The 14555-nt window shown below is 39.7% G+C and overlaps 2 protein-coding genes across 2 annotated transcripts in view; one reads left to right on the forward strand and one right to left on the reverse strand.

Moving 5' to 3' along the window:
- The window catches only part of CDC20B (cell division cycle 20B), a 48101-nt gene that overhangs the window by 23176 nt on the left and 10370 nt on the right, over window positions 1-14555 (forward strand). The window contains exons 5-8 of the mRNA XM_082726005.1: window positions 2685-2778; window positions 4938-5054; window positions 9306-9502; window positions 10871-10965. Of these exons, the coding sequence (XP_082582131.1) occupies window positions 2685-2778; window positions 4938-5054; window positions 9306-9502; window positions 10871-10965 (503 nt within the window). The remainder of the gene's footprint in view (window positions 1-2684; window positions 2779-4937; window positions 5055-9305; window positions 9503-10870; window positions 10966-14555) is intronic.
- Window positions 12287-13742, reverse strand: LOC309861711 (dnaJ homolog subfamily A member 1). Its single transcript, XM_082724854.1, has one exon. It carries the CDS (start codon window positions 13602-13604, stop codon window positions 12411-12413), a length of 1194 nt encoding a protein of 397 aa, XP_082580980.1. The 5' UTR covers window positions 13605-13742; the 3' UTR covers window positions 12287-12410.

Consider the following 14555-nt stretch of genomic DNA (forward strand, 5'->3'; position numbering starts at 1 on the left):
AACCAACTGAGCCAGGGGTCCCTATAAGATGGTCTTTTAAAAATTCCCCTTAAGTTATTGTTATTGTTGTGTTTTTGTGTCTTGACCAAGTTAATTTAGTTCCTTTAAGTATCTTATTTACTATGGTTCTAAGATCTTAGAGGAGTCTGATCTAAATCTTTGATACATTAAATATCACTAGCATGTTTTCAGATTTATCAAACCCAGTGAAGACCTTCTGAAGGAATCACGGTTTCATTTAGAACTTTAAACTAGGAAAGTCATAAATTCTCATTTTGGGCAAAGTTACTCACTTAGTATGTGCTTCCGGTGTTTGGCATGTATATCTTGCTAGAGGAACAATATTGTGAATATGCCAATTGAAAACAAACATCTTAGGGCGGGTCTTTTGCCGAGTGCTTTCTTGTTGGTTAAGGGTTTGGAGGTGCAGATGGCCAGGAAGTTCTATATCATTGGCACAGGTTGACCTTACGCCCAGACCAGGTTATTAGCACCGCAGCTTTTCCACACTCTACGTCTTGCAGACTGCAGTTTTTACTGCTTTGCCCTCACAACTTCATGAGAGTCCCAGTGTCACTGAAGAAGTTGGGAAGGTGATAATGGAAACCATTTCAATACTTCATATCAAGCATTTGTTATCCTGACCAGTTAGAAGTCAGATGGCATCAGGAGTGGTGCAGATGCATCGTGAGGTCTCTCACAATGACAGGAAATGTGTGTCTTCGAGTGGTCCTCAGAGGTCACATGGAGGGTATTTCTATGACAAGGATCAGGATAGCTCTGGTGATGCTCACAGTTATTATATACAGTCAGCTCTATGCCAACCTGTTCCTTAAAGTATTAAGTAGCTCTTACTGAGGGAAGAGCACCCTTGGGTGCGTGGGACAGAAGTGCCCTGTGCTGGGCAGTGCCTCAGTCAACTTTGTGGGGACTATGGGATTCTGAAGAGGGGACTCTATGAAGAGTTACACTGATTTTAGGGATGTTATTTTATATTAGCTGTTCTCAGTTGGGTATGATTTTGCTCCCCAGGGCTCCTCTGACAATGTCTGAAGACATTTTTATTCATCGCAACCTAGGGGAAGGCCTCTAGTAGACAGTCTGAGATGTTGCTAAACGTCCTATAATGCACAGAACAGCTCCCACAGTAATGAATTATCTGCTGCCAAGTGTCAGTGGTGCTAAAAATGGGAAACCCTGTTTTATACTTGATTGTTCTAATTTGAATACTTAAAAATTCACTATTCACTGACTGGCAATGATGTAATATCTGGGAAGAAAACCAAAATCTCAAAACGATGCCAGTAAGAGAGACTTATGTAAAAATTATGGTGATCCAATGATTGTTTTACATGAATAATCAGATAAATTATCATGAAGGAGAAAATAAGGAATTGTCTCTGCTTTAACTGTTCATTAAAATGTTTTTAGAAAATTCCAGTAAGTTTCTTTACACTTCCTACTAATTTTCTTTTCTTTTCTTTTTAAATTTTATTTATTATTATTTTTAAAATATATTTATTTATTTATTTCTTTGACAGAGAGAGAGATCACAAGTAGGCAGAGAGGCAGGCAGAGAGAGAGGGGGGAAACAGTCTCCCTGCTGAGCAGAGCGCCCCATGTGGGGCTTGATCCCAGGACCCTGAGATCATGACCTAAGCCAAAGGCAGAGGCTTAACCCACTGAGCCACCCAGGTGCCCCTCTTTTCTTTTTTAAAAAAGATTTTATTTATTTGACACAGAGAGACAGAGAGACAGACAGAGGACACAAGCGGGTGTTGGGGTGGGCGGCAGGAGAAGGAGAAGCAGGCTTCAGTGGAGCCGAGAGCCTGACGTGGGCCTCGATCCCAGGACTCTGGGATCATGACCTGAGCCGAAGGCAGATGCTTAACAACTGAGCCACCCAGGCACCCACTACTAATTTTCTTATCTGTTTTTGGTTGAAGTTGGGTGTAAGAATGTCAGAAATGCTTTTTATATACTGGCCCAAAGAGACAGCAATCATCTGATATTTTTATTCATGGAAACTGAGACAAGTTATTTAAGATCTCTGTGATTTGATGTTCTAATAGGAAAAGGTGTTAATGGAAAAGGATCTTTAAGATGATGAGTTCAATCCTGACATACTACAGATGAAGAAAATTAAGTCCCAGAGAAAAATCTAAGTAACAGAGTAAAAGAACACCTCTAGGTTGAATGCTAAGAGGCCCCCTTGAAAGAAACCTTCCTTAAAAATTAGCCTTACTGGGGCTAATAAAATCTTAAAAAAAATTAGCCTTACTAATGTTCAATTTTGTTGTCTTGGGTAGGTCTTTCAATTTCACTCTGTACTAGAACTATCATAACATTTCAGTTCTTGCAGGTTTTGATGCTATCACTGGCCTTTAGCTGGTTTGTGGGCTAAAAGGATTTTTCGGTTAGAAGACTGAAAGAAGATTTTATTCTAGCTGAGGAATACTTGCCTATGGAGTTGCCGGGGAGATTAGAAACGATACATGCGAATGCTCAGCACTGTGTTCACTACACAGTGGTTAGGTAGTAAATAACACCAGTCGTAGCCTTCGGTGTGCTAATGTGGAAACCTCGAACTTCCTAGCAAATTATCAGTTTTAACACTCTATCATGCATAACATGTGAGGTGTAGATGCACATTTCTAGAGAAGTATTTCTTTGCTTGCTTTCAGAAATGCCTAAACCAGCTATTTTCGACCCAGAAGGTGGCTCGGTGGCTTAGTGGGCAAATGCAGCTCTGTGAACAATCCCAGTGTGCCTGGAAAGGTATGGGCCAAAGATTTTCTGTTTGTTCTTCTTATCTACCTTCCTACCCTTCTCTCTCCCTGCCTCCTTTATTTCTTCCTTACCTTAGAGTATGTTATTAGAATATGTTATATTTATTAGACTAATCAATATAATTATAAAATTTCAATAATTCTCCTAATTCTCTGCCTTGCCTGTCCCATCCCCAAGTCTCATTTCCTAAAGGCAATGACCTTTAGCTCTTCCAGCTCTTCCCACTACTATTTACATCCATTTTCTTTTTTTTTTTTTTAAAGATTTTATTTATTTATTTGAGAGAGAGAGAGAGAGAAAGAGAGAGAGCCAGCATGAGAGGGGGAGAGCCAGAGGGAGAAACAGACCTCCTGCTGAGCAGGGAGCAGGACGCGGGACTCGATTCCGGGACACAAGGATCATGACCTGAGCTGAAGGCAGTTACTTGACCAACTGAGCCACCCAGGCGCCCTGCATCTATTTGCTAAGCAGTCTTTGTAAACTGCTCTTTCTTGATATTTTAGACTTTATCGTAACTTTCTAGCATAATGGGTAAGAACTTAGTTGTCCTGTTTCATTCACCTCCTTCAGTCTACTTAGATCACATTTCCAAAAGGTAACCCCTCACATGGGTGAAAATCTGTATCTAACTTTGACTCCCCCAAAACTTAACTGCTCATAGCCTACTGTTGACTGGAGGTCTTAACAATAAGATAAACAGTCAATTAACACATATTTTGTATCTCATATGTATTATATACTATATTCTTAAAACAAGCTAAACTAGAAAAAATGTTATTAGGCAAATTATAAGGAAGAGAAGATACATTTACAGTGCTGTGGGGTATTTATTTAAAAAATCCACATGTGGGTGCCTGCGTGGCTCAGTGGGTTAAGCCTCTGCCTTCGGCTCAGGTCATGATCCCAGGGTCCTGGGATCGAGTCCCGCATCGGGTTCTCTGCTAAGCGGGGAGCCTGCTTCCCCTCTCTCTCTGCCTGCCTCTCTGCCTACTTGTGATCTCTGTCAAATAAATAAACAAAATCTTAAAAAAAAATCCACATGTAAGTGGACCCATGTGGTTCAAACCCATGCTGTTCAAAGCCCATCAGCATCAGCTTCAGGAGTAAAACAATGATTTGATATTTGTATATATTGCAAAATGATCACCACAGTAAGTTCAGTTAACATCATCACCATTCATTGTTACAGAATTTTTTTTCTTGTGATGAGAAGTTTTACGATCTACTCTTACTAATTTTCAAATATGCAGTCCAGTATTACTAACTAGAATTGCTATGTTTTACATTACATCCCTATTACTTAGTTTGTAACTGGAAGTTTGTACTTATTTTTTTAAAAACCTTTATTGGAGGTGCTTGAGTGTTTCTAGTAAACTTTAAGTTTTGCACACAAATGCAGGTCTTTGTGGCTAACACCAAGGCAGTAATGATCTACTTGGTATAGCGTTGTGAAGCTCTTAGGCCTTTTATCAGAAGGCATGTGGTTGTAAAGACCACAAATTACCTGGGTGGGCTCAGTGTTTATCAATTTATGTTGTTCTCAGTTTGATCACAAGCCAAGTGGTGGGACAGATGAAACGTTGGTGGCCTGTGGTTTAAACTTAGGTGGGTCTTTTGATGAGAACTAAAACTGAACCCAAGATAGGACCCTGACCTCAGATCATTATGGGTAAAACTAGCCAGAAATACCTGTGTGCTCTGGTTCAGAAACAGTGAGACAAAGAGTCAAAATAAATGAATCAATAGATATCTACTGACAAAGACTCAGAGTAAGGCTTATGTCTCTCAGCTAATTGTTGATGTGCTAGACAAATGGATACGCAAAAATTACTGTGATTTTAAGATCTCAAGTGACAGAATAAATAAATATTCAGGATACTATAGTGTTTCTGTGTGCTTCCCACAAGTTATGTTACACTTAGGTCTGGCACTCATGTGTTTTTTTATTAAAAATTGCCATGAATTATTTTTTAAATTTCTGTTTAAATTAATACTGAAGAATTTTTTTCCCTTCCCTTCTCCTGCAACTTGTAATTCAGTTTTATTATGATGACTACTTTCTTTTTCACTTTGTTATGTCTTAATACCTGCATGGATACTATGCTTATGGGATCATAAAGATACATGGAACTGTTTGTTCTTTATAGGCTGCAGAGATGGAGTCAGAGATGAATCCTTCCATCTTAAAAGATTCAAGAATCTAGACTATTCCATACTCCAACCAGAATTGAAGATTCATCTTACTGGTCTTCGAAATGACTATTGTAAGTTATTGTTTAGACCATGAATTGAAAAGTTGGAGTGACAAAATGTATCCTGTACTGTAGCATAAACTTGAAATTTGCTTCTGGAAGGGTCACTGGATTCTTCATGTCCCAAAGCTCTACTACCCAAATATAGTTAATGTAGTTTGGCTTTTCCTTGTGCAGATTTCATGTGTGGAATGGGTATTTTTGGTGTTGGTGGGATATGAGAAATAGACTTTTTTTTTTTTACTATATTAGAATGAACTGTGAGAATGGGAGCCTATTCTTAGACATATATTTTAAACATGGATAAATCTAATCAGTCAAACAACCACATTGGGTCTTCTTGTTATTTATAATCTAGTTGGGAGGACAGGACTTTTTTTTTTAATATTTTAATTATTTGAGAGAGAGAGTGAGTGAGAGAGATAACATGAGCAGGAGGAGGACCAGAGGGAGAGGGAGGAGAAGCAGACTCCCTTCTGGGCAGGGAACCTGGTGTGGGGCTGGATCCTGGGACCCTGAGATCATGACCCAAACTGAAGGCAGACACTCAACCAACTGAGCCACCCAGGTCCCCTGGGAAGATAGGACTAACTCGATGGAACTTCTACCAACATGTTAGTATAGAATAGAAGTAATGAATTGTGGAGTAAAAGGAGCTATAATGATTATAAGTAGTTCAGTGATCTTTGCATCTTTGTCTGAAAAGACTTTGTGGGGATATTGAGCTTTGAGCTGGGTCTTGAAAAATGGGTAGGTTTTGGAGGGATGGGGGAGAGAAGATGGAGCATTTTTAGCAATGTTAACAACGTGAGCAAGGGCAGGCTGTTGGTAATTAATGATAATGGCAATGGAGAGGATACAGTGGGGGACTGGCAAATAGGTAGGTAGATGCAAATTTTGTAGTCACCCAGGTCCCCTTAACCCCCTTAACTTTTTTTAGGTTATGGCAGTTGTCATATATTTTACATCTACGTACATTGAAAACTCTACCATTGTTATAAATTTTACTCCAAGAAGCCATACATTTATGTATTTTAAATGAAAGAGGAAAAACTGTCTTCATATTTATCCAAATATATAGCAATTCCATGCTTCTCTTTCATTCCTGATGATCCAGATTTCCCTCTCATATAATTTTCTTCAGCCTGAAAGCTTCTGTTAGCATCTTTCAGATCAGGTCAGTTGTTAAGACTTCTGGTACACTTTTTATATTCTGTTTTATGATATTTTTGGTGCATGTAGAATTCTGGGTCACTAGATTTTTTCTGTCAGCATTTTAAAGATATTATAAGGACTTCTGGCCTCCATAGTTTCTGGTGAGAGTTCTAAGGTAATTTGAAGACTTATTCTTTTGCTTCAAGACCTGAATCTAATTACACATATGAGATCTTTGGATATTATTCCAAAGGTCCCTGAAGTTTGCTCATTTCTTTTTCAATTTTTTCTACATGTTCTTCAGATAAGATAATTTCTGTTGATTGATATTCAAATTCAGTGACTCCTCTGTCATTTCCATTCTGCAACTGAGCCCATCCAGAAGATTTTTCAGATATTGTAATTTTCAGTTTCAAAATTTCCACTTTACTGTTTTTTTTTTTTAAGATTTTATTTATTTATTTAACAGACAGAGATCACAAGCAGGTAGAGAGGCAGGCAGGGAGAGAGGAGGAAGCAGGCTTCCTGCTGAGCAGAGAGCCCAATGCTGGGATGGGGCTCCATCCCAGGATCCTGGGATCATGACCAGAGCCGAAGGCAGAGACTTAACCCACTGAGCCACTCAGGTGCCCCTCCACTTTACTGTTTATATGGTTTCTTCTTCTTCTTCTTTTTTTTAAAGATTATTTATTTATTTATTTGACAGACAGAGATTATTAGTAGGCAGAGAGGCAGGCAGGGGCGGGGGCGGGGAAGCAGGCTCCCTGCTGAGCAGAGAGCCCAATTGCAGGGCCCAATCCCAGGACTCTGGGATCATGACTTGAGCTGAAGTCAGAGGCCCTAACCCACTGAGCCAACCAGGCACCCCGTATGGCTTCAAATTCAGTTTTATTTTTATAGTTTCTATTATCTTTGTATATAGAACAGTTCCTATTTTTTTATTCCTCTGCTGATATTTTCTCTTTTCATTCAAGTATGTTTTTTCTTTACCTCATGAAGAATATTCTTTTCTATTCTGTGTGCATATTCTATTAGAACTGCTTTAGCACCTTTGTCTGATAATTCCCATACTTAATTCATCTTAGGGTTTTCATCTATTAATTATGTTTTCCTTGTGTCCAGTAATCTTGAATCGTGTCCTAAACGTTGTGGGTTTTATGTGGTATTAACTCAGGCTCCTGCAGAGAATGTTGCCATTTTTGTCTTACTTTTAATTTAAATTTATTTTTTATTTTTTAAAAAAGATTTTATTTATTTATTTGACAGAGAAAGGGAGAGAGTGTGTGTGTGCTCACAAGCAGGGGGAGGGGCAGAGGAAGAGGGAGAAGCAGGCTCCCCACTGAGCAGGGAGTCTGATGTGGGGCTGGATCCCAGGGCCCTGAGATCATGACCTGAGCTGAAGACAGATATTTTATCAACTGAACCACCCAGATACCCCTGTCTTAGTTACATTATATCTCAAGTTTGGTCTTGCCTTTTGTGGGTGGTGTTTTGAGTCTCAGATCAGTTTCTTCTGCCTTGACTATGCTGGTTTGGGTCTTTCCCTCATATATAGGGAGTCTAGGCTGAGTCCTAAATAGATGCTTCACTCAGTTCGATTCTCAAAGCCTTTGCTAAGCTGATCTGAGTTTTCCCTAAAAAGCATGATTTCAGGGTTAGGCTGAAATGTGCATGGGTTCCTACATTCACAACTAGAGTTGTGTGGCTCTCTCCCCTCCAGGACTTTCTCCACACATTTTGGCCACCTCAGGCTGGCTCCTCTCACCAGAAAGATGGTGAGCTTCCTACCAGAGCTTTAGCTGCTGGTGCTGTTCTGTGACTGGGGCCCACCCTCTGGCAAAACCATGTAAGAAAAAAAGTGAGAAACTCACCCCTGGGCAGGTTGCTTCTTCTGGTTTTGACTCCCTTACTTAGTTAACTGCATTTGCTAATTTTCCAGTTCTGAGGGAGGTGTTTTTTTTTTTTTTTTTTTTTTAATATTTTGTTCAGAGTTTATAGTTGTCATCAGTGGGAGAGGTGAGTCATGGTTGGCTTAGGCCACTGTAGTGGAGCTGCTGTGCCTCATAGTCTTGTATTGATATATATCAATGAGGAGAAGAATTTTTGTCTTATAAGAAATAAGAAAGGGTTATATGTCAACTATATCTCAATTCAAAAAAGAAATAAGATAGGATACATTTTAATATGTGGTCTTACAAATATGGTTTTTTTGGGCAAAGAGTTCTAATAGTAGAAACTGGAGAGTACAGCTAGGAGTTTCCAGGTATCACTTATAAGCTAGTGATCACTTCTAGATAGACTGTAGTTGGGTGGTATTTTTGGTTTGAAATGATGGTGGCATCTTTCATATGGATACTGTAGCTTCAAGGATGTCTCTGTAAGGGTTAGGTGTTTTCCCCCTATGGTTATTGTAGTATTATTTACAATAACCAAATTATGGAAGCAGCCTAAGTGCCCATTGATAGATGAATGGATAAAGAAGATGTGGTATGGGGGTGCCTGGGAGGCTCAGTCATTAAATGTCTGACTTTAGCTCAGGTCATGATCTAGGGGTCCTGGGATTGAGCCCCACCTCAGGTTCCACACTCAGTGGGGAGTCTGCTTGTCCCTATCCCTCGAATAAAAAAATAAAATAAAATAAAATAAAATAAAATAAAATAAAATAAAATAAAATAAAATTGTTGAATCACTATTTTGTATACCTGAAACTAATATAACACTGTATATTAAGTATACTGGAATTAAAATTTTTTTTAAAAAGTCCAGATAATTTCAATTAAAAAATGTGCTTTTAATTTTTAGTGATCTGTTAGAAAAATCCATGTGTACTAATAATGGTAGATGAAAGTTCCAAGTTCTCGAAATGACTCTAAATAAATACATTTGAGTATGAATAGTAAAATTATTATTCATTAGACTGTGACTCTTGATACAGAATTCTAGTTTTTATTTTTGAACTTCTAATGATCTGTTTACCTATGTGATTCTATTTCCCAGTTGATCATGGGAAAGGTATTAATTTATCTATCTGTAAAAAAGGTTGGTTAGTTGAAAATATTTTTTATTTGGCTAAAATTATCACTCTAATATGAAATGCTTTTCTTATAGATCTGAATACTCTAGATTGGAATTTTCAAAATCTAGTTGCTATAGCTCTTGGATCCTCTGCATTCATCTGGAATGGGGAAAACTACAATGTGACTGAAAATATAGATCTACCTATCAATTGTAACTATGTATCTTCTGTGTCCTGGGTAAAAGACGGAACCTGCCTGGCAGTTGGCACCAGTGAGGGAGAAGTACAGGTAATGAGCAGGTTTTTTTTCCCCCCTCAAAATGTGCTCTATGTAATTGCTAGATAACTAAAGCTGACCTTTAATAACAAATTAATATACAATAGAGACTCTATATTAGTTGTGGTGCTTGAAGCTATGGGGAGTGAGAAGATATGGGATTCTGGTTCTTTTCTGATTGACATTTTATAAGGACTTAAGGATACTCAACCTAGCTTTTGTTTCTTTTTTTCTTCACACAATGTCCTTCTGCTGTATTTACCTTTTTTTCTTCAAGATTTTTATTTATTTATTTGACACACAGAGATCACAAGTAAGCAGAGAGGCAGACAGAGACAGAGAGGGGGAAGCAGGCTCCCCGCTGAGCAGAGAACCCGATGCGGCACTTGATCCCAGGACCTTGAGATCATAACCAGACCGGAAGGGAGAGGCTTTAACTCACTGAGCCACCCAGGCGCCCCTATATTTACCTTTTTAAAAGTCTTTTTTCCCCCAAAGATTTTATTTTTTTTAAAGTAATCTCTACACCAAATGTGGAGCTTGAACTCACAACTCTGAGATCAAGAGTGGCATGCTGCTCTGATTGAACCAGTCAGGTGCACCTAAAAGTCTTTTCCCTTGTATTAAAGTTGGGTTTGTAGAATCCCCAGGGTTAGGACTTCAGAGAGAGGAAGATAACCTTCAGCTCTCCTTTTTCACCTCAATCTATGATCAGGAGTAGAGTTACTTAAAATGAATAATTTTTTTTTTCTGATAGGCTCTCTAAAATGGAAATTTACCCAGTTTCCATCAATCTATTTAACTTCTCATGTATTATTATTACTAACAATACTGTAAACAATATTGCTCATGTGTTCAGTGTGACTTTGGAGGGTCACAAAATGGCTCTCACTGCTTTCTCATCTCTACAGTGATACTGGACGCTATGAAGGTTATATCACGATTTCTTCTCACACCAAAGTTCTCATTTCTCATTTCTCATATTGGTCAGAGTATCGTATATAGAGGGCAGGAAAGGAATCTCTTAGCCTGTCAGTGGATTTCCAGATATGAAACTAGAAATGTGAGAGCTCTTCTCAAGCTGTGGCTGCCCATTGAATTCACCTGGGGAGCTTTAAAGCAAATGTCATAAAATAAACCCTGTATCCACAGATTCTACCTCCATTATTAAATCAGAATGGCTAGCATGAATGGCGAGCCCCATCGGTGATGTCATATACAGACAGCATTGAGAAATGCTGCCCAGGGTTAAAGGAGCTGAGCTTTCCCTTAGTATAAGGGCTGGCGGTAGCAACATTAATTGCTATCAGGCCTTTAAGAAGACAGTGGACTGTGACAAAGACAAAGCTATGTAACTGTTTATTCATTTTTTGTTTTCAGTTATGGGATGTGGTAACTAAAAAGCGGCTGAGAAATATGCTTGGTCATTTGTCGGTGGTTGGGGCTCTGAGCTGGAATGACTGTATTCTCAGCAGGTAAGAAGCATCTTAATGGAATGAATTATATTTGTCTCACCGAGGGATCATGGGGACTGAGTGAACAGAACTATAATATTTAAAACCAGAAGCAAAAGCAAAACCAACTGCAGCCAAACAGGATATTAGTTAGGCAGTTATGATCCTACCTTCTTGAATATCCAGCTCCTCTGGTGATGTAAGTGGTCCATTGGCCACAGGCACCATGTTGCTATGTGCCTGCACCATGTGCTGGTACTGGAAAGTGAGGTTCAGGATCCACTAAATTGTTCAGACAAAAGGTAAAGCTCTGCTTAAGCAAAAAAGTTTCTCTGTGCCAAGTAATATCTACCAGGAGGATAATTTTGTTGAAAACACGTATTTAATGCTGTCAGGATCAATAATTTGGAATATGGTAAGCTTTCTGGGGCACATTTCCCATTCATAGATCCACAGATGTTAGAGCTGGAAGGAACCTCATAGATCAGCCGGTTCCACAGTTCTCAAATTTGAGGACCCATCAACAATCCCTGAAGGGCTCCTTACAACACAGATTGCTGGTCCATCTCCAGGAACTTCTGATTCAGTAGGTCTGGAGGGGCTCTGATAATTTGCATTTCTAATTTCTGCAGTGATGCTCATGCTTCATCACTTTTGAGAACTACTGATTTAGTCTAACTAACCAGAAAGTTTAAGTGACTTGTTCGTATGATCTTACATATTTACTTTTAACAATTGCTATTCACTTTTTAAAAAGATTTTACTTTTTATTTGAGAGAAAGAGAGCACAAGCAGGGGGAGCAGCAGAGGGAGAGGGAAAAGCAGACTCTCCATTGAGCTGGGAGCCCCATGCGGGACTGGATCCCAAGACCCTGACATCATGACCTGAGCCAAAGGCAGAGGCTTAACCAACTGAGCCAACCAGGTGCCCCACCACTGCCATTCATTTTTATACTGTAGTTCTTAAGGTAGGTTTAAATTAAATAAATTCCAAGGTCTTTTACAATTTCTTTAGGTACCTGAGATATAAACTTAAGATTTCAGTACCTTGTGATTATAGGTAAAACTTAAAGCTGCTTAAACAAAATACCAGGTAAAGGGCTAATTATTTACTGTGCAAAGTTGTTATAGTGAGGTCAGTTCTCTATTTAAATTCCTTTTACAGTCTGTGTTGTTTAAATTTGGTTTTATTATCCATGAACAGATCCTTTCTTATAATAGCAGCTAATATTTTTGGAGTAATGTGTGCCAGGCTTGCTATACTCTTTGTGTGGATAATTGTGGTTTTTTTTTTTTTTTTTTTTTTTTGAGCTTTTATATTTGAGTTTATTCTTCATTTAACTTTTAAAACACTACTATAGTTGAATATTAAAACAAAAACAATAGCAAGTAGTGAGCTATGATTATAGTCCTTCACTCATTCACTACTGCACATAAAATGCCAGCAGTGTTATTCACTGGCCCCATTAAGAGGTCTGACACTGAACACCACCCCTGGGATGATGTTCATCATCCTCATATGCTTCCCCATTGTAATGGCGCCGTCTTTCCTGATTTGGATCAAAGTCCACCAGTTCTACCTGGTCCATTTCATCAGTCTCTTCTACTTCCTTCCTCTCAGGTAGGAGTTTTTCCAGCAAAGAGAGTTTATCAGGAGACAGAAAGCCATTCTCAGGAAAATTTACCTTAAATTCGATGATGAGGCGACCCTTCTCATATGGCCTACGATAAATTGGCATGCCTTCATTTAGCACACACTTGATATCTCCATGCTTGACAATTTGACCTGGATGAGAGGTGATGACAATGGTTCGGTTGTCAAGAGTAGATATTGGCTTTTGAAAACCGCACAGTGCTTCAACCAGCTGTATGTCCATACACATGAAAAGGTCTTCTCCTCGCCGAGTAAAAACAGCATGATCCTTCTGATCTAAAACAATGATAATATCTCCTGGTTCCAGTCCTGGTTCTTGGTCTCCCTCACCATGGAATGTTATCTTCTGGCCATCTTTCATGCCTTTGTCAATATGAACTTCTAGAATCTTCTTCTCTCGAACTATCTTCCTTCCATTGCAGCTTTTACATCTATCTTTAGGACTGATCCGTTCCCCATGGCCCTGGCACTCCATGCACACAGACTGAATTTGCTGAACCATTCCAGGTCCTATCTGATGAATTCTTATTTGCATTCCAGTACCTCGGCAATTGGGACAACACTCAACTGCTCCTTTCTTACCACCTCGGCCTTCACATTTATCGCAAATCACATTCTTTTGCAGAGCTAGTTTTCTTGTTGCACCGTTATATAAATCTTCTAAGGTTACTGAGAGCTGATGCACAACATTTTTACCTCTCCTTTCTCTCTGCATTCTTCCTCCTCCTCCAAAAAACATATCAAAGATGTCCATGGGGGAGCCAAAACCACCACCAGCTCCACCTTCTTTAATTGCCTGTTCACCTCCTTTGTCATATAATTCCCTTTTCTTTGCATCAGAGAGTACTTCATAAGCTTGAGAAATCTGTTTAAACTTCTCTCCTTCATTTGGATTCTTATCAGGGTGGTACTTCAAAGCCAGTTTCCTGTAGGCCTTTTTCAGTTCTTCTTGGGTGGCATTGGGTTTGACCCCCAAAACATCATAATAAGTGGTTTCTTTCACCATTTTCTACAGCCGGTGAGAGGGCCGAGGCCGATGTGGGGGAGCGGGAAGGAGCGCGTTGCTGGGCGCAGCTCGGGTAGCCGCCGCTCCTCCGCGTCTCACCGAGCGTTCTGGAAAGTTCCGCCCGGCGCGCCGCAGCCGTCGTCTCGATAATTGTGTTTTAATCCCTGCAGTAACTCTGTGTCGAGTTGTTTCTAATCTCCAACCAACCTGTTGCTGAATCAACTGAGACACTAGCCTGAGGTCACATGGTTAGTAAAAGGGGCAGAGTCAGGCTTTGAACCCAGGTGGTCTGGCCACAGAGCCCATATTGTTCATCAGAAGGCTGTTCAGTGTGGTGCCTGATCATTTTTAAAAAGACAACTCTGGGGGTGTCTGGGTGGCTCAGTGGGTTAAGCCTCTGCCTTCGGCTCAGGTCATGATCTCAGGGTCCTGGAATTGAGCACTGCATAGGGCTCTCTGCTCAGTGGGGAGTCTGCTTCCCCCACATTGAACCCCCCAACTCCCCCGCCTGCCTCTCTGCTTACTTGTGACCTCTGTCAAATAAAGAAATAAAATCTTAAAAAAAAAAAAAAAAAAAAAAAAAAAAAGACGACACTGGGGCACCTGGGTGGCTCAGCGGGTTAAAGCCTCTGCCTTCGGCTCAGGTCATGGTCTCAGGGTCCTGGAATCAAGCCCCGTATTGGGCTCTCTGCTCAACAGGGAGCCTGCTTCCCCCTCTTTCCCTCTGCCTGCTTCGCTGCCTACCTGTGCTCTCTTTGTCAAATAAACAAAACTCTTTAAAATAAATAAATAAATAAATAAAAAGATGACACTGGATTTTGAGAAATTTCAGAAATAATTGTAGGTAGTTGTTTACTTATTCCTTGGAGAAAATTAAATTAGTCTGGGAGGAGTTCATTATCTTTGATAAAGTGATATAATCTTTACCATTCTTTGGATCCAAATCGCTAC

The sequence above is a fragment of the Mustela nivalis genome (genome assembly GCF_964662115.1).
Source record: "Mustela nivalis genome assembly, chromosome: 3".
Classification (NCBI taxonomy): Eukaryota; Metazoa; Chordata; class Mammalia; order Carnivora; family Mustelidae; genus Mustela; species Mustela nivalis.